This window comes from Suillus bovinus (assembly GCF_016758785.1).
Source record: "Suillus bovinus strain UH-Sbo-P2 chromosome Unknown EDB93scaffold_1, whole genome shotgun sequence".
Lineage (NCBI taxonomy): Eukaryota > Fungi > Basidiomycota > Agaricomycetes > Boletales > Suillaceae > Suillus > Suillus bovinus.
In genome coordinates, this window is record NW_024542057.1 from 806,484 (window position 1) to 825,070 (window position 18,587).

At 46.5% G+C, this 18,587-nt stretch overlaps 9 protein-coding genes across 9 annotated transcripts; 3 read left to right on the forward strand and 6 right to left on the reverse strand.

The window, feature by feature from the left end:
- Window positions 1–462: 462 nt before the first annotated feature.
- Window positions 463–1,261, reverse strand: EDB93DRAFT_25000 (uncharacterized protein). The gene is made up of 3 exons (XM_041455850.1): window positions 1,075–1,261; window positions 594–1,021; window positions 463–534 (listed from the first exon to the last, which is right to left on the reverse strand). The coding sequence occupies exons 1-2, from the start codon at window positions 1,123–1,125 to the stop codon at window positions 623–625; spliced, it is 450 nt and encodes a 149-aa protein (XP_041313627.1). The 5' UTR covers window positions 1,126–1,261; the 3' UTR covers window positions 463–534; window positions 594–622.
- On the forward strand, window positions 1,049–2,571 carry EDB93DRAFT_1260638 (uncharacterized protein; the record flags this gene model as incomplete). Its single annotated transcript, XM_041454175.1, has 2 exons — window positions 1,049–1,943; window positions 2,006–2,571. The coding sequence occupies exons 1-2, from the start codon at window positions 1,334–1,336 to the stop codon at window positions 2,569–2,571; spliced, it is 1,176 nt and encodes a 391-aa protein (XP_041313628.1). The 5' UTR covers window positions 1,049–1,333.
- Window positions 2,572–2,707: 136 nt separating this feature from the next.
- Window positions 2,708–3,705, reverse strand: EDB93DRAFT_1244662 (uncharacterized protein; the record flags this gene model as incomplete). The annotated part of the gene is made up of 5 exons (XM_041452237.1): window positions 2,708–3,121; window positions 3,177–3,260; window positions 3,313–3,333; window positions 3,386–3,422; window positions 3,473–3,705. The coding sequence occupies 5 exons, from the start codon at window positions 3,703–3,705 to the stop codon at window positions 2,708–2,710; spliced, it is 789 nt and encodes a 262-aa protein (XP_041313629.1).
- Window positions 3,706–4,123: 418 nt separating this feature from the next.
- Window positions 4,124–7,324, reverse strand: EDB93DRAFT_1073426 (uncharacterized protein; the record flags this gene model as incomplete). The annotated part of the gene is made up of 16 exons (XM_041445012.1): window positions 4,124–4,198; window positions 4,247–4,280; window positions 4,336–4,418; window positions 4,471–4,533; window positions 4,587–4,656; window positions 4,741–4,836; window positions 4,892–4,921; window positions 4,980–5,033; window positions 5,083–5,364; window positions 5,842–5,956; window positions 6,013–6,162; window positions 6,215–6,227; window positions 6,285–6,607; window positions 6,657–6,710; window positions 6,761–7,103; window positions 7,160–7,324. Coding segments are annotated over 16 exons (1,950 nt in total), but the record flags the coding sequence as incomplete, so codon positions are not given.
- A 353-nt stretch (window positions 7,325–7,677) lies between these two features.
- EDB93DRAFT_1112473 (uncharacterized protein) lies at window positions 7,678–9,142 on the reverse strand. Its single transcript, XM_041448136.1, has 3 exons — window positions 8,501–9,142; window positions 7,898–8,448; window positions 7,678–7,841 (listed from the first exon to the last, which is right to left on the reverse strand). Exons 1-3 carry the CDS (start codon window positions 9,012–9,014, stop codon window positions 7,824–7,826), a joined length of 1,083 nt encoding a protein of 360 aa, XP_041313631.1. The 5' UTR covers window positions 9,015–9,142; the 3' UTR covers window positions 7,678–7,823.
- A 78-nt stretch (window positions 9,143–9,220) lies between these two features.
- EDB93DRAFT_1112475 (Mpp10 protein) lies at window positions 9,221–11,732 on the reverse strand. The gene is made up of 5 exons (XM_041448137.1): window positions 11,536–11,732; window positions 10,737–11,474; window positions 10,323–10,685; window positions 9,765–10,270; window positions 9,221–9,711 (listed from the first exon to the last, which is right to left on the reverse strand). The coding sequence occupies exons 1-5, from the start codon at window positions 11,678–11,680 to the stop codon at window positions 9,433–9,435; spliced, it is 2,031 nt and encodes a 676-aa protein (XP_041313632.1). The 5' UTR covers window positions 11,681–11,732; the 3' UTR covers window positions 9,221–9,432.
- Window positions 11,733–12,183: 451 nt separating this feature from the next.
- On the forward strand, window positions 12,184–13,681 carry EDB93DRAFT_1217120 (uncharacterized protein). Its single transcript, XM_041451079.1, has 4 exons — window positions 12,184–12,857; window positions 12,911–13,132; window positions 13,184–13,309; window positions 13,362–13,681. Exons 1-4 carry the CDS (start codon window positions 12,578–12,580, stop codon window positions 13,439–13,441), a joined length of 708 nt encoding a protein of 235 aa, XP_041313633.1. The 5' UTR covers window positions 12,184–12,577; the 3' UTR covers window positions 13,442–13,681.
- A 24-nt stretch (window positions 13,682–13,705) lies between these two features.
- Window positions 13,706–17,284, forward strand: EDB93DRAFT_26337 (polysaccharide lyase family 8 protein). Its single transcript, XM_041455891.1, has 13 exons — window positions 13,706–13,795; window positions 13,859–14,094; window positions 14,176–14,323; window positions 14,371–14,483; window positions 14,535–14,737; window positions 14,793–15,074; window positions 15,128–15,195; window positions 15,245–15,377; window positions 15,427–15,444; window positions 15,490–15,533; window positions 15,591–15,756; window positions 15,806–15,889; window positions 15,939–17,284. Exons 2-13 carry the CDS (start codon window positions 14,079–14,081, stop codon window positions 16,950–16,952), a joined length of 2,289 nt encoding a protein of 762 aa, XP_041313634.1. The 5' UTR covers window positions 13,706–13,795; window positions 13,859–14,078; the 3' UTR covers window positions 16,953–17,284.
- Window positions 17,060–18,001, reverse strand: EDB93DRAFT_1244667 (ribosomal protein S3; the record flags this gene model as incomplete). The annotated part of the gene is made up of 4 exons (XM_041452238.1): window positions 17,060–17,288; window positions 17,336–17,548; window positions 17,598–17,806; window positions 17,861–18,001. 4 exons carry the CDS (start codon window positions 17,999–18,001, stop codon window positions 17,060–17,062), a joined length of 792 nt encoding a protein of 263 aa, XP_041313635.1.
- Between the last annotated feature and the right edge of the window lie 586 nt (window positions 18,002–18,587).

The following is an 18,587-nucleotide window of genomic DNA, read 5'->3' on the forward strand; positions in this document are numbered from 1 at the left end:
TGAGCCAAAGTAATTGTCGACGAACGTACGCTAGAGATGACCTTGTTTACCAAGATCATAAAAAATGTCTCTGAGATGGCGAGTCCAAACACTGACGTGCTTACGCAAAATTAAGCGCTTAATCTTCGTTTCCATTTGATTATCAAAGTATATACATCAGCAGTGGTTATCGAAGCAGCACGCGACCAAGCCAGTTTCAGTAAGAAGTATGCATACGTACATGATTATAGCTTGTTCGTCCTGGCGCAGCTCGTAATATTGAAATCAAGCGAGCAGAAGAGTTACAGTACACTAATACGTAACTCGATTTCAGCACCATATAATCATCCCGTATAGAATTAGTCAAAAGACCAGGTCTCATCACAGTACGCTAGTACTGTACTCGGTCTAGATATAATAAAGTGTCAATGAACGGTAGGCATGCGAGGATATATGCGAAATATGCAAAAGTACAGTTCCATTAGCAAACCCTAAAAGCAAACTGGTTTGTCCATGTCCAATAAAGAGAGCTTGATGAGAGCTAGACGGAATATGCTAAGTAAGTATGCTTGACAGTGTGCTGGCGTCACATGCGGATTTATAAACATACGAACAGTGTACAGGTTTGAAACCGTTTTATCCTCTAAAACAAAACCAATGCTCCTCCAACGAAAAGACCGACAGCTCCGAGAATTTTTGCACCGCGCAAGGCTTGTGCGCCTGCAATATAGCCATCTGGAGGGCCGTATATTCCACCTGACGCTGATGCTCCTGGACTGGGGGCACCGTTGGGACCGCCATCCGCTCCAGCGATGGTAGACGCTGCAGTAGGTAGATTGCTAGAGGCGATTGATGTGGTGGTTCCGTTGTTGCTACCGCTAGTTATTGCTGAAGAAGAGTTGCCAGAGACAGAGACTGAGGCGGACGCTGTGGGAGCGGGGGTGATTGTGAACACCGTGATTTGTGTTATTGTGCTAGTTTGTCGATTCGAGCCGAGGGTCTCTTCCACAATGGTAGAAGTTGAGAGCTGAACACTTGATGACTGATGCTAGGGTGTGAATTTGACAGAAAAACAAGAAGTAAGTAAGTACGAACCTGAGCAAGTGAGAGCAGAGGTAAAGCCAGAAGAAAAGAAAGTAGATACATCGCTGAAGGGCGAGAGCGACGATGGTTGCAAAGCGGTGAGAGAAAGAGTCTGAGAGTCTGTCTAACAGGCCGCAGTACCTACTAGGTGAGAAGGGGGGGTTGAGAGGGGTCGGTTTTCATGTTCTTTGTTATAATGAGACCAAAAACGAAAAATCGCGATTTCCATCTTAGAATCGACCATCATCGATTCATCGATTGACCATTGATCATGTTCCCAATTCAATCGCATACCGTACATCTTGTCTTGCAATATATATCACCCCCCTCTGAGTTATCTCAACCCCTGCCACCTCATATATTGTCTAGATCACTGCTTCAGCGACACCATTTCCTTCAGGTCTTACCTGATAATCCTCTAGAATATCTATGTTGGCCTGGTCCTCAAAGTGCCCGTGCTATTGAGCTCCTCAATATCTATTCATCTCCCGGAGATCAGCCGGGCCAATATTACGTTCGGTACACCTCAGATTCAGAGCACACTTATGCTCATGTTCAGGTCGTCACTCATGAGCAGGGTGTCCGCCTCCTTTTTGAGTGGGATGACGAAGACGGATGGAAGTATCATGACACCCAGTTGATGCCTTTTCCACCTAATTCGCGCTCTGCGTTACATCCACCAGCAACTGCAGCGGAACAGGCGCGCGAACGTTTCCCGTCCGTGGCCCGTGGTATTCTGGATGAAGAAGATCGCTACTGGAACGCATACAATGCCCCGCTCCATGAATCATTCTCCGCTTTAGCACCTCGCAGTATATTTAAAGAGGCTTTGTCAGATGGAGCAGAAGATGCTTATTGGGCACGGTATTCATCAGTACAAGGTGGTTTTTCTCTTTATCCGAGCTTGGTATCTTTACCTTGCCTAACCTCTTTTCTATCCTAGGATCCGCTGATTCCACGGTGCCTTCTCCTCTACCGAACCACCGGAAACTAGAAGCTGCACTTCCGGCGTATTATACACAGCCAGAAGAGGCTATACCCATACCAGCTGATACTATACATTCTTTGCCGCTGCCAGACAGTAAGTTTAGGCCGCCATCGCCTACTGTATTGGCACATCTCCTTAATATAATCTCTCCACGCAAAGAAATACACGCACCCACGTCAAACGAATCAACTTTTGATCGTGATACCCCGTCACCACCCTCAACTTCGGATAATTCGGACCTTGAGACCCCTGCGTCCGGGAATCCGGGTCAATATGCCCACGTTACTCAACCCGTGAAAGTCACGTTACATGACATGTCATATTCTAACGGGCGGCATGCAGGGAACGGACACGCAGACGAAGAGGATGAATTTGCTGTGGAAGAGGACAAGGCAGTGACCGAAAGTATAAAGGGTATATACTACCTGTGGAAGGCGAGGAAGTCGAACCAACCAGACGAAGAGAGCAGTGACGCATTCCTACGAATAGTCCGAGCGGCCGTAATTCAGCCATGTGCATGATTGGTGGTTTAGTATTCTGGAGCTACATGCATTATTGACGGGGTACATGATGTACATCATTGCACTACCTCTAGAAAATTTATACAAGAACGTGGTGCGTATTTAAAACGAGTGTTTCAAGAAAGGGCATAGATGTCTATGACTCCAAAGACAATGACGCACAAGCTTGGAGAAGTGAACCAAGCTCGATCAATCCAAGATTCATTTGCGTGAGGAGTTGAGGGTTGTCGGGGCTAAAAGTAGGGAGGGAAGTTGCAGTGGATGAGGTTGTAGTTGGTAGGGGATTTGAGTTCATAGGTGTAGTTGTGGCTACGAGGGTACTGGTAGTTGTGAGGGTAGATATGGAAATACTTGACGAGGTGATAGTAGGTGGCATCCAGGTACTAGTGGAAGATTGCGTGGTCGTCGTAGATGGGGGAGGTGTGGACGAGGATGAAGTACTAGGAGTGCCATAAGTCCACGATCCAGATAATTCGCCAACGCTGGTTGGGGCGAAGAACTCAAAAAGACCTTGACTGAAGTCCAGTCCCCCGCAAGGACATCCAAGGCACTGTAAAATTATGTGTCAACTACACGCCCCGCAAAATAGTAATTGGCAAAAATACCTCATCCGTGATCTGGGCCTGCGTTGACTTGCCATTCACTATAATAGTTATCATTTGGAAGCAATGGCTACCTCCATTAAAATCCTTCGTTGGATGTAAGGTTTGGGTTATGCAGTCACAGGACGGTAGAGCTTACACACGAGCTCTGCGCAACGATCTGACTGGATGTCAAGCAATGATCAACAGTAACTAGAGGATAGAGGACATACAAAGTCGTTAGGACCATTGAAACCTCCACAGGCACCACTGGTTTTGCAATGAGCAAGGGTCTTCAATGGATTACAAGTCCTACTCACTTGCCATCCACAAAATAAGTAAATGTGTCTCTCTTCAAAATTTTCGTGTCCCTCGACTGATTGACAGAGATATCGAGGGCCCGAGGCTGGTCGTTACCACCTGGGGCGCGTATGTGCGACAACTTGCGTGAGCGTTGATGTGCGGACGACTGGACCCCACTAAAACCGAATACTTGGGAGGATAAAAACGAAAGGGCACACAAAGCGACAGACAGGTAATGAAAAGAGTGCATTTGATCAATGAATGTTTAGTTTATAACCGCAAAACACGAAAACATGAAGGTGGAAGAAAGTTAAGAGACGGCCTTGAAATTTACAAAGTCCCAGTGTTGACTAATTATTTGATCAAAGTCACACACTAAACTTAAAGCTTGTTGCAAATTTCAGGGACTTTAAAGCTTTATATTTTATCGATTTACATCAGAAGATGCTTGACATGCAGGATGTAACAGTAGCAAATCGACGAGATGAGGTAGTAAATACAATATAGTTTATCTGCATCAGGGGGTATGATACTTGTGAAGAGGTCATTAGATGGTTGGGTATATTCATTCATCAGATTCATCATCACCGCCGTCGTTCACAGGGATAGCTTCTTGGTTTGCCATTCGCTGGTGTGAACTGCTATCAGTTGTGGACTGATAAATGGAACTACAGAAGACATACCATGAACGCAAACTTGCATACGAGGAAACCTCCCTTGTTGAGCCCCTTTTCAATCCACGCCTACGAAATTAGTGACAGAAAACAATGGCTATTGAGCAAGGGACGCACCTTTTTGACAAGGTATAGGCCATCATAGCGGTACCTATGAACAGAGTTGGAATTAATAGAGAAGTTGGCGAAATATAAACGAAACAGACCCCTCTGACGGCGCGTACTTTGACCTGGCCTTCCCTTTGAAGCCCCGGATCACACGGACAGGTTTCTGGGTGTCAACAGATCTCTGTAAAGTATGCGTCAAAAAAAAATAATCGAAATCCATCTTCCCCATTTACCTGGAGAGCTGCGTTGTTTTTATCCTCAAAGCTCTGATCACTGCTTTGGGGAGCCGTTCGAAGCTTCTCGAAGATTAGCCTGATCACCGATCACACTAATTGGTGACTATACCTACATTCTTGGGTGCTTTCTTGGTTCCCTTCAAATCCCTACCGCCTGATACCGATGAGGACATCTCCGTTGCTCTGCCACAATACACGTACCAGAACCGGTGAATGTACTGGATTATTATGAGTTGCTATTCCTTGCACGCTTACATCACGACTCACAATGCATATCCGTCATCTACATCATCATCATATCCTCCTGAAAGTGCGATCGAGTATGCACCATGTGGACCTGGTGCAATACCCGAAACCCAAGGGCTATAAGATTGATTAGCTCGAGGGTGACTGGTCGAAAACAAGGGGGGAGTCTTACGCATGGACAGATGCGTTTGAACAATCTTCCCTGATACACCAAGTAAGTGAGCCAATATCGGTGGCAAAAATTCCCATGTCATCCTTACCTTGTTGCCCACCATGTCCCCACCTCTACGTCAGGTATGTGACCATACATATGACTACGCAAATTACATGGCTAGCTTTAAGAAAAGGAACAGCGCTACTGACGGATCATATGTTCTCTTTGATTTAAGCTGGCCGACTTTGAGCTTTTGAGACCGGTTGATTGAGACCGGTTCCGGGACCCCGCGGTCTTGTTCTTGCTTGTAGTCGACTGTCTTACCAGCAAGACGAGTGCTTCTTCGCGTGCTCCCTGGTTCATTACTAACATGTGCTATACGAGGAGCTTTCTTGGGTGGCTCTTCGAGCTCGTCGCTTTCGGGCAAGGGGGACTTCCGTTTCTTGGCTGCCACTTTGTTCCTCAACTTCTCTTTCGGCTCGCATTCGGGCCTGAGGGGACCGATTCCCAATTCTCTAAGGAGAGCTTGGTTGCGCGCAATATTCTGTTCTCGCTCTTCTGCGTAGGACATAGTGGTTGGCCGAACAGCGAAAGTGGGCGGAAGCAAATACGCTCATTGCAACTAGAATAAAATCGTGTCACCCACGTGACCGTGTTTCGTGTCAATACAGCTAAGCCACATGTAATAACATTAGATTTATAGACATACTACAATTCAGCGTAGTGGGATCTAGTAATCTACATATGAATTACCTAGTACCTTGTGGCACAAAGGAAGATATGCCGACGAAATTGCTGAGGTCGACTGGGCTCATCGGGGGAGTCGGTGTTCCATCTGTCTGCCCGCTGATATTGCTGCTCTGGGCCCTAGATGGAGGTCGTCCACTTATGCCTATGCGGTCATTCAGCGGAATATGCATCTCTCCTGCATATCATACATTAGGTCAATAGTGTAAGCGGTGAATGACATAGAAAGCTCACTCCCGATGAATTTGCATTTGCCTTGTTTCCTGTAGCTACATTTAGACCCTCTGGGGCAGTAGTGTCCAGAAGGGCAACTTTCGCCGAAGGGACAAGGTTGGTCTAAATATACAGAGCATTGAGTTGCCATCCGTGAAGAACAACCGCACGTGACGCACTCTTATTCAAGACGGGGCAAGGAGATTTCTTCGCATTGGCACGAAGCTCGGCGTAGTTGTCTGCTGTAAGAAAGTAGTCGTGGCCATAGGTGCATTTATCACCTTGCTTGCACACGGACAGATAGAAAAATGTACAGGGTCGTGGAGTTTCTGTGAAAAAAAAATCGACATCATACTCGATGGCCAATGATGAGCGACCTACGCTTGTTGAGTGGCTGGTCACAGCAAATAATCGTTATCAACATTGAATGGTATAAGCAACAAGGCCATACCAGAGAAGGATCGAGATATCTGCAGAATTGTGTGTTTGTAGAGATGACCGGACTTTGCGTTCCAACGAGGAAGGTTTTGGGATTTATCCTCTGTCTGTCATGTTCTTGAGGAGCGACACCTGTTGGAGGCGTCGACCTCCTGTGTGTATAAGACGAGGGAAGTTTCTTTGTCATGAAGACACCTCCAATATCGAGGTGGGGCAAATCGAAGTGTTGAAGCTCAGCGGCGAGAGTCTTGTATCCACGGAGTAGCACAATTTTTTCCAGGAAGCCCTCGTTTTCAAGGGTACTTAATGTGGAAGTGTATCCATTGTCGTGCCCACCTTGGATTGTATCAGCATCAGCCGAATAAAAATCGCCTTGAAAATTCACCTCCGAAGAATACACGTGAAGTCTGGGGAAAGCGGGTGAAAACACGAAGACATTCTACCGGAAAGTTAGAGGAAATTTCACAAAACTAAAGATTATCGCATCACCTTTAATCTTCGCATCTGCTGCTTCTTTTCCACCACCCACATCCACGATAGAGAATAACGGTGAAGCTGAGTTGAAACCCAGCACAAATGCCTCAAATTCTGAAGCACTGCATATACCGTTGTTCACCAGGGTGTCCATCAAGCCGGTTTTATTGCAGTACACAGTCAGCCAAACTTGTCCACGCCCGGAAGATCCGGCGTCAACATCGACCATATAGTCTGTTAACCCTTTAGTTAACAGCATGGCTGCTTGCCGGCCTCCTGTATGGCCTGACGCAAGTAAGTCTTGGGAGAAGATGTTGCCATCACCGTCAATGAGGCAGAGGAGAAGCGGGTTATCATCCTGCATACGACATCATTTTGTACCAAGTATTGAGGAATACATATGGAATGACCAACCTTTAATGAGCCAATGTTTTTCTCCAGCTTGAGCATTTGTTTTTGTAGATTGCATTTTTCATCTTCGGCAGCCTTGAAAGCCAGCTTCCACACCGATAGTTCTCGTTCCAGTTCGTCGACCCGAAGGCGTAGCGTTTGATTGTCAGTGAGTGTAAGACGAAAGAGGCCTTATGAGGGGTTAGTCTTCTCAGCCATGGGATGAAATACCACGGACTTGACTGTTCTTCAACCAGGCGCTCCCTTGGCATGAAATTAGTATAAATAGGTCTCTGTGACAGTAGAAGTCAAAGGATGTAGCCTCTTACCATCTCTGAAGGTCATTTAAGGTCGCGCATTCTTCCATAGCGTTGGCTCTGGGAGTGCTAACTACCTTTTTTTTGTCAATTGTCCTAAGAAGTGCAATGCAAGATGCTGCGCAGCATGAGAGATGTGCAGAGCAAGTTCCGAATATTATGCCAAGGAACAGGCCTGCAGGTAGGACGACGTAAAAGTCGGAGCATCAAAATCACTCATGGGGCTTTATGTAAATGTCAACTTGGTGGCGCCTCAATATATAATGTGTACAAGGTATAGGTCCGCTACAGCATTTACGAAAAATGTCCATGAATTAAATACAGAGGAACAGTGAGAGACAGCATCTTATTGCCAACATAAAGCACCATCTCTATTTGATGCGTTTGAGCTATTGTTCGAAGATCAGAAAAATGATATTGTGACGTGCAAAACATGACAACGCACCCTTTCAGTGTTCCTGAACACGTTGTTGTCCAAGGTAGTCGTCTTTTGTTCGATAGTAACAAGCCTCGAGTTTTGTTGATCGAGCTCCTGTCCCATAGCAGTACCCAGTGCTTTCAAGTTTTTGGTGATAGCCGAGATCTCGTTCAAGTTGTCGTCCAACTCATCTTCCATCTCGTCATCAGAAGCACCCGCCTCAAACTGATATCTCTTTCGCTGCTCCTTGCGCGCGGTCAGCTGTTCCTCAGTACGGAATCTACCCGACCCTCCAGATGTTAGACTTTCTTCATCTTGACGACCATATGTAGTGGCACGTCCCAAGCGGTTCTGGGTATCTCTGATGTCTTGCATAGCCTTTTCGCGATCTAGCCTTTCGTCTTCATACCGCTGCTGAATTTTCTCTTCCTGAGCGGCGCGTTTTGCATCCTTGTTCCAAGTAATGACAGGGCGGAAGATTGACCGATTAAGCTGCTTCAATTCACCGATCTGATCCTCTGCGCGCAAGGTGTGACCCTTTGAAACGTCAAGATGACGTTCGGTGTTGGCGAGTTTCTCTATCGTGAAACGATCAATGAAAATAAGACTCCGACTTCAATCGGATCTCACCAGATTGATCCCCGAGTCTTCCGATAGTGTTTCCAGCAGTCTCTTCGGCTTCCCGAGCAAGCCTAAGTGCATTCCTGGTAGAGTTGACGCTCTCCTGCTTCATGAATCTGGTTTGCTGTTTGATGCCCTCTACATCTTCTTCATTCTCCTCCCCAGGAGAGGGCTCTTTGCCTAGCGTAGGGCCATCGAAGTATCGGCCAGAGCCTGTCTTCCCCTGAGGATTAAATCCAGCGAACAATTCATTGCGGTTCCGATCTCCCTCAACATCAGGAGTTTTACCCGCAGTGGCATTATAAGCATCATAGTTGTCGTACGAATTCTGTGACTGAGTCCTGGTGCTCATGACATTATAAGGATCAGGCCCATCGCGGCTGGCAACGTAGGTACTGGCGGTGGACTTATAACTGGGGAGGGAAGACGTGCTTCGAGATGAAACCCGCGAACCATCTAGTGCAGAAATTGCTGGCTGAACAGGAGGAATCAAGTTTTTCTCCTTGCGCTTGAAGAATGACATTCCCTGAAATGTGAGGACAGTATTAATGGGCTCGGATGAAGGGAATCAGAGGCTGAGCGGAGGTGGCTAAATGACTACTGTACCGCCGTAACCAAAACCGTAACCAAATCATGTAAATTGCCGGCGCGGCACGTTCCGCTAGTTTAGGTGCATGCACTGTTTCCAACAGGCATGTTCCTTGCTTTCATCAACGCAGCGCCATAAAATACTGATCTAATTGAACAATCTTTCATTGACTCATCTTTCTACCTGACGAGTTGTTTTTGTAGCACTGTGCAATATAATAATTTTTATTCGTCTCCCGAAAGCAACATAATCCAGTCAAGAAAACACCTCGAATTCCGAAGGAACGACGACTGGGTTCAGGAAAACTAGTCTTGTCTGACTTCAGCTAATGGATATACCGAAAATTATAAAATTAGCTTGATTTTTTGGAGGTTTTTCCTGATTTCCTTTTGGCATACTTATGTACGCTTTTGTCGAGGGCATCTCGCGTTTTCCTCCTTGCCTTTCTTTCCTTTGCACGTAGTGCTCGCTTTTCCGCAGGCGTAAGCTCGCTACGAGCGCGGAGATCAGAAGGTGCTGTTTTAAAAACCTCTTCTGGAGCAAGCATAGAAGACACTGCTTTGCTGGTAGGAAGTGCTGATTCCAAGGTAGCTGCGGAAACATTGGAGACTGTCGATATAGTAGCTTTCGGCTGTCAGAATTTTAGCGTCATAGCTACACGATGATAGATTTCAAAACACGCACCGCTTTTGGAGTGTAATGCGCGTTGCAAAGTGCATCTAGCTTGCCACATATGCCATCCCAAAGTTTTGTAATTTCGTCATGCTCCTTTTTGAGCCGACCATCTCTGTCGTCACCTCCCGTACCACCGTTCTGCGTGGCGACGTACTCATCCTCGTAAATTTGAGCAAGTGACTGGGAAGACTTGGTGTCCTGGAGCTCAAAGAATCGCGACGGAAGGAAAGGCTTATCATCGACAGCGCGAATCCGCACAACATCGTCGAATCGGCCATCCTTTATGCGAGCTTTTATTCGCTCTTCCAGACCTTGAACCACAGTTTCAGTGATAATGGGCACCGCTTTCATTGTTCGTTCAAACTCTAGATCTTCTTGCAGCAAAGAGTCTTGAGGTCGAGATCTCGAGGTAGCTTCCCCCATCAACACCCAGTCCTTCTTAGCAACATTCTCCGCCTCGAGGTCCTTGATCTGTGCTTGCAGTGCTGCCATACGTTTTTCATAAGTGGTCATATCTGTAGCCAGCTTGTGAATGAATGATACCAACAAGAATACGACTGGCCTTACTGGAATCCGGTTCATCTTCCTCCGCAAATAGGTCATCCTTCAGTCTTTCAATGGTAGTGCGAACTTCGTCATCGTCATCGTCGTCTCCGTCTCCGTCTTCATACCCGTCTACAGATGACCCTTCAACCTCGGCGTCCATCATGACCTCGTCTAGATCTTCTGAGTACATGTTCAGTCCGCTCTCATCGTCGGAATCGTCGTCCTCCATTAAGCCAGCCACCGGTAGGCCCTTGCCCTTTGCCTTGATACTTTTCACCCTGACCTGCTCACTAAATCGCACTTTTGGCTTCGAGGAAGAAGCATTCATGATAGCTTTCGAGCGGGAACCCCTGGGAGCATCGAAGAAATCTTTGTAGAGTGGTTCTGCGTATCATTGTCAGTTACGCATGACAAAAAGAATACAATATTGTATACCTGTGCCGTCTTCCAAAGCATCGTCATTAGAGTCATGAACATCATCTATTGGCCTGAAGAGATCAATACTGTCATCCTCGTCGTCATCCTCGTCCGATTCTCGTCCTAGTTGACCACGGGAAACAGCATTTGCTTCAGCCTCTTCTGTTTCACGATTGAATGCGTCCAGACTGAAGAAATCGTCGTCAAGTTGTGAACTGGGTCTCTTTCCGACTGCACGTTTTACAGAGGGTTTTGCTTTGACGACGTCAAGAAGAGATGGATGATGATCTGAATCGTCCTCCTCATCTTCAGACGGTTCCTCACGAAGGTCAGTCATTTCTTCTGTCCCACCAGAGTCTTCTTCAGAATCATCCATGTGCTCTATTTCTTCAGATTCTTCGCTTTCTTCTGATGCCTCGTCGCTTTCCTGATCTTCCTGATCATCGGACATCCCGTCTGGCAATTCCATGTCGTCTTCAGTCTCGCCCTCTAGCAGCAGAAGATTACTGCAAAGAGGTGCAGCCCTAAGATCCAGTTGCTGCCAAATTTGATCTTCATTCATTTCTTCGATAAAAAGTGAGGGCAATGGTGTATTTTTTATAGTGACCTTCTTGGGGGATTCCAGGACAGGACTTGGACTCCTCTTGCGTTTGGCATTGGCACGAGTCTGTGATCTGGTCTGTGGTGCTTGAGATTGTTTGAGTGAAGACAGAAGGTTCTCGATATGAGGCAGAGAGACAGCTTCGGACTGCAAAGCTATAGACTACTCAGCCTAGCTGTATTATGTGCGGAATTGAATTGGGTTTGGTCTGCTCACCAAGATCGAATATGAATTTGGTTGCGCGGAGAGCTATGGCTTGTAGCTCAGCGGTAGCAATTGCCAATGATTCGGGCTTTTCTTGAATGAAAGACGAGAGATCATCAAGCTCTCTTGGTAGAATGACATTTGATTCGATTTCCATCGCATCTACTAGCAAACTGGCCAAGCCTGTCCACCAGAAATTGGTGAAATTTCTTGAATTCTCGTCTATTTGTAATTATTTGTTTATAGACGACTATCGTTGGACCAGAGTTGCAAAACAACTCATAGAATACATCGCAACACATTCGGACCTCCTACTCTTGGATATAAGACCTTTTATCATTGATCTATATAGTACCATATTTTGTTTTTTTTCAAAAATAAAACACGATGAATGCCTTCGGCATCAACTTTACCACCATAAGTCACCTATTTTCATGTAAAACAATCAGGGGAAGTGTAACTCTAAGCAATGAAATGTCTTCTATACTAATCCTCGCCTCCTCCGTATTTTTAAATTGAGAGTAGAGCAGGGTCGCCGTTGTTATCGACGATGCAATCACGATAGTCAGAGAATGTTACTCAAGCGTGACGATGCAATCACGACAGTCAGAGAATGTTACTCAAGCGTGACGATTGTAAGCGGAGTACTAATTCTAATTCCTCAACGCTACCAAGGATTTGAGTGCGCTGAGCGAGACAGTGTTATATGTTGTCGTAAACAATCTTCTAGAACCTCGGTCCGCGGCGGTCTCGACCTGGGTCTGCATTCGTTTCGCTCTGTTTCCGAGTTACACAACAAAAGGCGAATGTCTAGGCAACAATTTATAATTACGTTGCACTGAGCGCGATCTCTTTGTTCTTGCACGTTGTCCTACCGAAGCGACGCATGATACCTGCTACAGTACATAAGGTTGACCTCCAAACGATGGAAAAGTACGCTCCAGTCCTCTCTCTCATAGTCCTAGTTTCTTTCGCGCACGGTCTCGCGACATTCGAGCAGGCTCTCGCTTCATCCATTTTTTGAACCCGATACTTTTACGCAGTTGGTCCAACCATGTTAGCCGATATTTCAAAAGGCACTATCCTATACTTCACCCCTGTGCTCATGCTCACAGCATTCCTACTCTCATTGTTTTCGTACCTTGCCCCGACTGTCATGTTGCATAGCCAAGTCGCGCTGCTTACAGTCACACCTTCCTCTGCCTTGACGCAGCCCGGATCTAGCAAAGCAGTGGATGGTCCCAGCATGTTCCTTGGACCTTTAGGATCGTGCTCTCGACCAAATAATGCAGCTGGTCTGACGTGTATGCCATCTTCCATATCTCCCATCTATAGTAAGTTAAGACTGTCTGATTGCCAGTGTTAGTAATACTCACATGAAATCAAGACACTTCGGTGTTTACATCTAACACCCCCAGCTCCGTCATATCGGCCCCACCGGAAGCTGCACCAGCCTTCATCGCAATTTCCCTTGTATTGTCCGCGATTTTCTTCGTCATGTTTACAGCAATATCATTCCGTCACCTGATGGGCAAAGCTGGTGCTTTTTGGGAAAAACCCATGGTGCAGCGTATCTCCGCATGGATTGGGATGTTTGCGTTCTTGATTGGTATGCATTTACTTTGAAGTACACATTGCTGGGGCTGATCTGGATCTTTAGGTCTCGGATCTACTCTCATCATTTTTATGTGGTTTGGGAAGGCCGCCGATGACTTTAATCAAAGTATCCAGGGTCAAGGAAGCAATGGTCCCCAACTGATCGCCACTATTGGCAACGCATTCACGAGTGAGTGACCCTGCATTCGATTCTCAAGTTCAGTTCTAATAAAGTCTGGCAGTGATTTGGGTGGCATATGCATTCTTTTCCATTCCTGTCGTTGTTTCATTGGCTAAATTCCATGTCCTTGCTACGAAGTGATGATAAACGAGTTTATCCAATCTATACGGACATAGAATTCTTTCTTTCCGCTCTTCATCTAGGATGTATACTTATCCATAGTTGCTCACTATCGTTGTATCCATAATGGAAGTTGTTACCCGTGCCCTTGGTAAATTCATCTAGCTACAGGCGTGAACCAGCGGCTTGCAACCCAGATCAGCGCACGAGGTACATTTACTATTGCACTGTTGATATAGACCGGCCTTGAAATTGAAATTGAATAATCATCCATGAGTGAATGTTCAAGATTTGGTAATTAGGGATTTGTCCACTATATGGCCAAGTACTTCAGCAAGACCGGGACGTCTACGAGTCAAACAATTGTCATACGTTGTAAGTATAGAATCACGTTAGATTTACCACGCGCACGCAGTTTCCATTTACATAACTCAATAGACAGAATGGAGGTATCGTTTCGAACTCTACAGAATCAACCAACTCGGATTTTTCTTGCAGCTTGGTAGTTGTGTCAGATTCAGGCTCATGGTCGCCTCACACACGTTCCTTTTACTATCATTGTTTCGTGTGGTCTGCAGTTACGCTGCGGACTTTCACAAGCTTCACACTCCAGACCGCATCAGCATTGCTGCCGCTCACCACTGTGATAGAGGTCAATATGATGAAGTTCCGAGGTACAGTTGAACCCAAAATATCATGTTTAACTGCCGGATAAGTGTTTAACCATCGTCATGTCCTCTCTTCCAACAGCTCAGTTGCGCCCAGTATTGGCACATCACCTGTATCATCTCCCATACGGGCTGTTGGCACCAACATCACGCAGGACATGAACACCATTCATCAGCGCAGGCTGGTAACAATTGCAGAGGAAATAACTCTAAACCCTGATAATATCACATCCTGGTTAGTCGTTATTTTGTATGCAACACCTGGCTACAATCATATTGCAGGATTGCAGATCTGGGAGCCAATGGCCAGTGGCCTAGTTCTGAAGTGGACTACACTACCGGATGTGATGCACAAAGATCCAATTGGCCTGCTCAAATGCACTGGCAACGCATCAGTGAGGATCTACGTTGAACCAAGAATTGACACATTGACTGTCGCTTGACAGGTACCATGGCCGCTGCTTGGCACGGAGGTCTTAGCGGGGGGCAGCAATACGTCAATGATTCCAAGACCTTGGCCGCCATATCACTTGCTATGGACTATTGGTTCGCTAATGATTTCACCAACCCCGCATGTCTAGATTATGGAGGCACTCCAACCTGCCCTTGTGGCACGCCGGGATTTTGGAACACGAATTGGTTCTCCAATGTAGAGTCGCAGCTATTTTTTTAATCGTATCGTTTTTTTCTGACAGTTGGTTTAGGTTATCTTGATACCCGAATTGGTGTCACAATCCTGCCTCCTGCTGAACGACACATTGTCATATACTCAGCTTGGCAATTGTACTCACATCACCCTCCGCGCATATGGCACGTTCGACCACTATGTCAATGGTATAGGTTATATCACTGGTGCAAATGCATTAGATGTTGCAAAAATTGGGATCGATCAAAGTCTTCTGGTTGTCAACGTCTCCTTGATCATAGATGCGTTCACGAGGATTCATGACACTGTGGTTATTGAACAGCCTGTCCAATCTGATGGGGTAAAGCAATCATTGTTCTGTTGTTAGCGAACTCATAATTAGTTGGCAACCAGATTCGTCCCGACGGATCTTTCGGTCAACACCTTGGGATCATCTATAACGGCAATTATGGAAAAGATTTGTATGTTCTCTCTGCACTTAGGAAGTATTCACCATCTGAGTCACGCCAGTTCAAATGACGTTCTGGATCTGGAAATTGAGGCTGCAGGAACGCAATTTGCTGCTAATGCAACTTCCAAGACTGCACTCGAAACTCTATTTGACGGAAATCGATGGATGATCTTCCGTAATGTCCAGACCAATGTTTGTCAACGATTTACTGCTATGTTATTTATGACTGATTATCTTGCAGGTATCGCATTGGGATTTTGTGAGTCAGCGGTCTTGCGGTTCAATGTTATCTGACACTGCCCAGAGCGTCTTAGGTCGTTTCATTAGTTTCCCTGTAATTGACAATCAGTGAGGTTATTTCGACGCTTTGTTTGCTATATTTTTGTTGATGTCGTTTTGTTTCAGGGCTACAGGTAGCATCAATATGAATATTTCAGAGGTTCAGCAACTCGGAGAGGAATGGAACTCTACTGTTCTCCTCGAATTTTCTTCGACCGTATCTGCCAATGCAGCCGATGCAAATGTGGGCGAGATCCGCGGGAATCTTATGTTCTTTGCCAATGACTACATGGTGAGTTCTTTTTTTCATCCGCTTTGTCCTGTTAACCTACGCCCTTAAGGTAACTCGCGGTCCAGGCTACGTGACCACAGTGAGAATGTATTCCAACAGGACAGTAAACACAGAGTGTCTCAACTCTCAAAACGTAAGGTGTCGCCTCATACGACACGTGAACAGTACTAACAACATATCAGCCTTTCGGCTTCCATCTCTCGGATGGCACTGTTTACACTTACCTTCAAGGCAATGAATACGAAGATGTCGCTGCTGCCTGGGACTGGAACCTTATTCCTGGAACTACCGTGGACTATAATGCTACAGTGCTCGACTGTAACCATACTTCATATACCGGTCAAGAAGCCTTTGTCGGTGGCGTCTCGGACGGTCGAATTGGTGCCGCAGCAATGCGCTATACCAACCCAGAGAGTGGCTCGATATCCTGGCAAAAGACATGGTTTTTCCTGGAGAGCGACGTTCAGCATGTCATGATTGCCAACATTTCGTCTGCCACTGCAGCCCCCGTATTTTCAGTTCTTGATCAACGACGCTTCGCAGGCGGTGTTTGGGTGAATGGAGCAGGAACTTTTGGTGGCAACTACACAAATCCGCAAACCATGTGGCATGGACAAGTTGGCTACGAGTTTCCAGCTGCTAATGGTACATATGGGCTCTCCGTTGAATGGGGTAACCGCACGGGTGCTTGGTCAAGCATTGGATCGTCCACGCAGCCTCCTGAGACGGTCGAACTCTTCGCTGCATGGCTCTATCATAACAACCTATCCGCCCCTGCCTCCTATACATCTTATCCTGCGGTTGATTACGGTACCTTCACGCTCAAGCGAGCGGCCACGCAGCTGCAAGAAATTGAGAATAGCGCAAGTATTAGCGCGTTGCTCGATAAAGTTCATCGAACGGTAACAGCAGTATTTTGGAGCCCTACTGGTGGTTCTTTCACCTTCCAGCTGGATGGCTACGCACGAATTACCGTCACAACCAGTGCAAACGCCGCCTTTCTCTATTGTGTAGAATCTGGCACTGTGACAGTCTCGGATCCATCGCAGACACTTTCTGACCTCAGCGTAAAAATGACTGCTGGAGATGGAGTTAAACCAGAAGGATGGAGTTTCCAAAACACACTCATTATATATTTCACACTACCTAGCAGTGGTTCGGCAGGAAGTAGCGTGACCCACGTATTAGGGCAGTAGCATATCGTTCATCAGACGGGATTTTTACAATACTAGCCATGCAAATGTTAATGTATTGCAACGGTGGAGTACATATTTTTGTGGATGCGGGATAAACAAAGACGAGATCAGAAAGTGGGTTGCTCGCCATATGCCTCCTGTTGGTAAGCTGGCTCCTGTGCATAGGCAGCAGCAGGTTCCTCCGCGGCTGGGGGTGGAGCGGAAACAATGGCAGGCTCTCTTGATTCTGAGGAAGGTTCCGAAACAATCTTGTCGAGAGGCGGCTCGAGAATCTGGACAGAGTCGGGAAGGGGCTTGCGAGGGCCCAATTGGCCTTCAGGGTCATAGCCTTTCATGCTGTCGTATAGTGAGCTATATGTCTTTGAATATATCAATCAGCTTACATTTTAACTTTGATACCGAGGACACCCTGGCGAAGCAGAACGTGTCTCACGGCGTAGTCAACGAAGTCTCGCGAGGGCTGACCGGAGTGGATCATGAAACCATCGGTGAACTTCATTGACTTGGCACGAGCAGCACGAAGTTTGCCAGAAACAACTACCTCGCAACCCTTTGCACCAGATTCCATGACGAAGCGAAGGACACCGTAGCATGCCCTGGAGACATGATCAGAAACGACTCATTGTGATGGGTGGAAACACGGACCTGCGGACAGCAAGACCACCAAGGAGCTTGTATCTCAAACTCTCACATTGAGCAATAGCAGAAAGACCGCGGTATTGTACTTTCTCAGCGTAAAGCTCAAGAGAGTTTTCGGGGAACTTGAAACGCTTCTGGACGAGTGCAGTCAACTCCCTGATGCGGCGGCCCTTCTCACCAAGGACCTCTTGGGTGTGTGTTGCACGGATAATAATCTGAAAGTCATGCATTTGCAAGTTGGCAAGGCTGTTCAGCTCACACTAGCGTACCTCGGTGCGGGCGTGAGTGACACGGACATCACATCCAGAGTAACCCTCCTCGGCGAGTTCGCGAGTGAAGAATTCATTGAGTTCAGCACGGAATACACCGTCAGCTACGAACTTGCGCTTTTTGCTGATTTGAGCGGACATATTTGGAACGGGAGAATGTCTGCAAAGACAGATAGATAAGACATTGTCATCATCCAAATCCCAGAGTTGTCATCCATCTCATCGATGCCATGACCAGCCCCGATCTTCTGCGATACCACGCAAACAGGATCTGGACATACTGACTGCAAGAAATTGGACGAACCTTGATGAAATGTAGCCTTCGGCGCCGTATGCGTTGACGTGCTGCTCGTTGCGGCGGGTATTGCTTGCCGAATAATATTGAATCGCCGCCTAAAACGGATTTGATAAATTGTGCTGAAAATACGACTGCAATTTTTAAACTTTCCTGGGACAGTACAGATAGTGGTGAGTGATTTTTCAACGTCTCGAATTCTTCCCTTTCACATAAAACTTCAATTAAATGACGAGCGTTGTATATCAACCACCACTGGCACCTCTTAGTCGACTTGATGCACGCGAGCCTGTAACACGGCGGACGTGTATCACTGACATCAATGACTTTCTGATTATAATTCCTGTGTTTTGGTTCCATCGATTCGAGCTTTTAACTGATAATTCTCCTGTCAGGCCGGGCCCCCACTATTTGACAGAACCATACACGTAT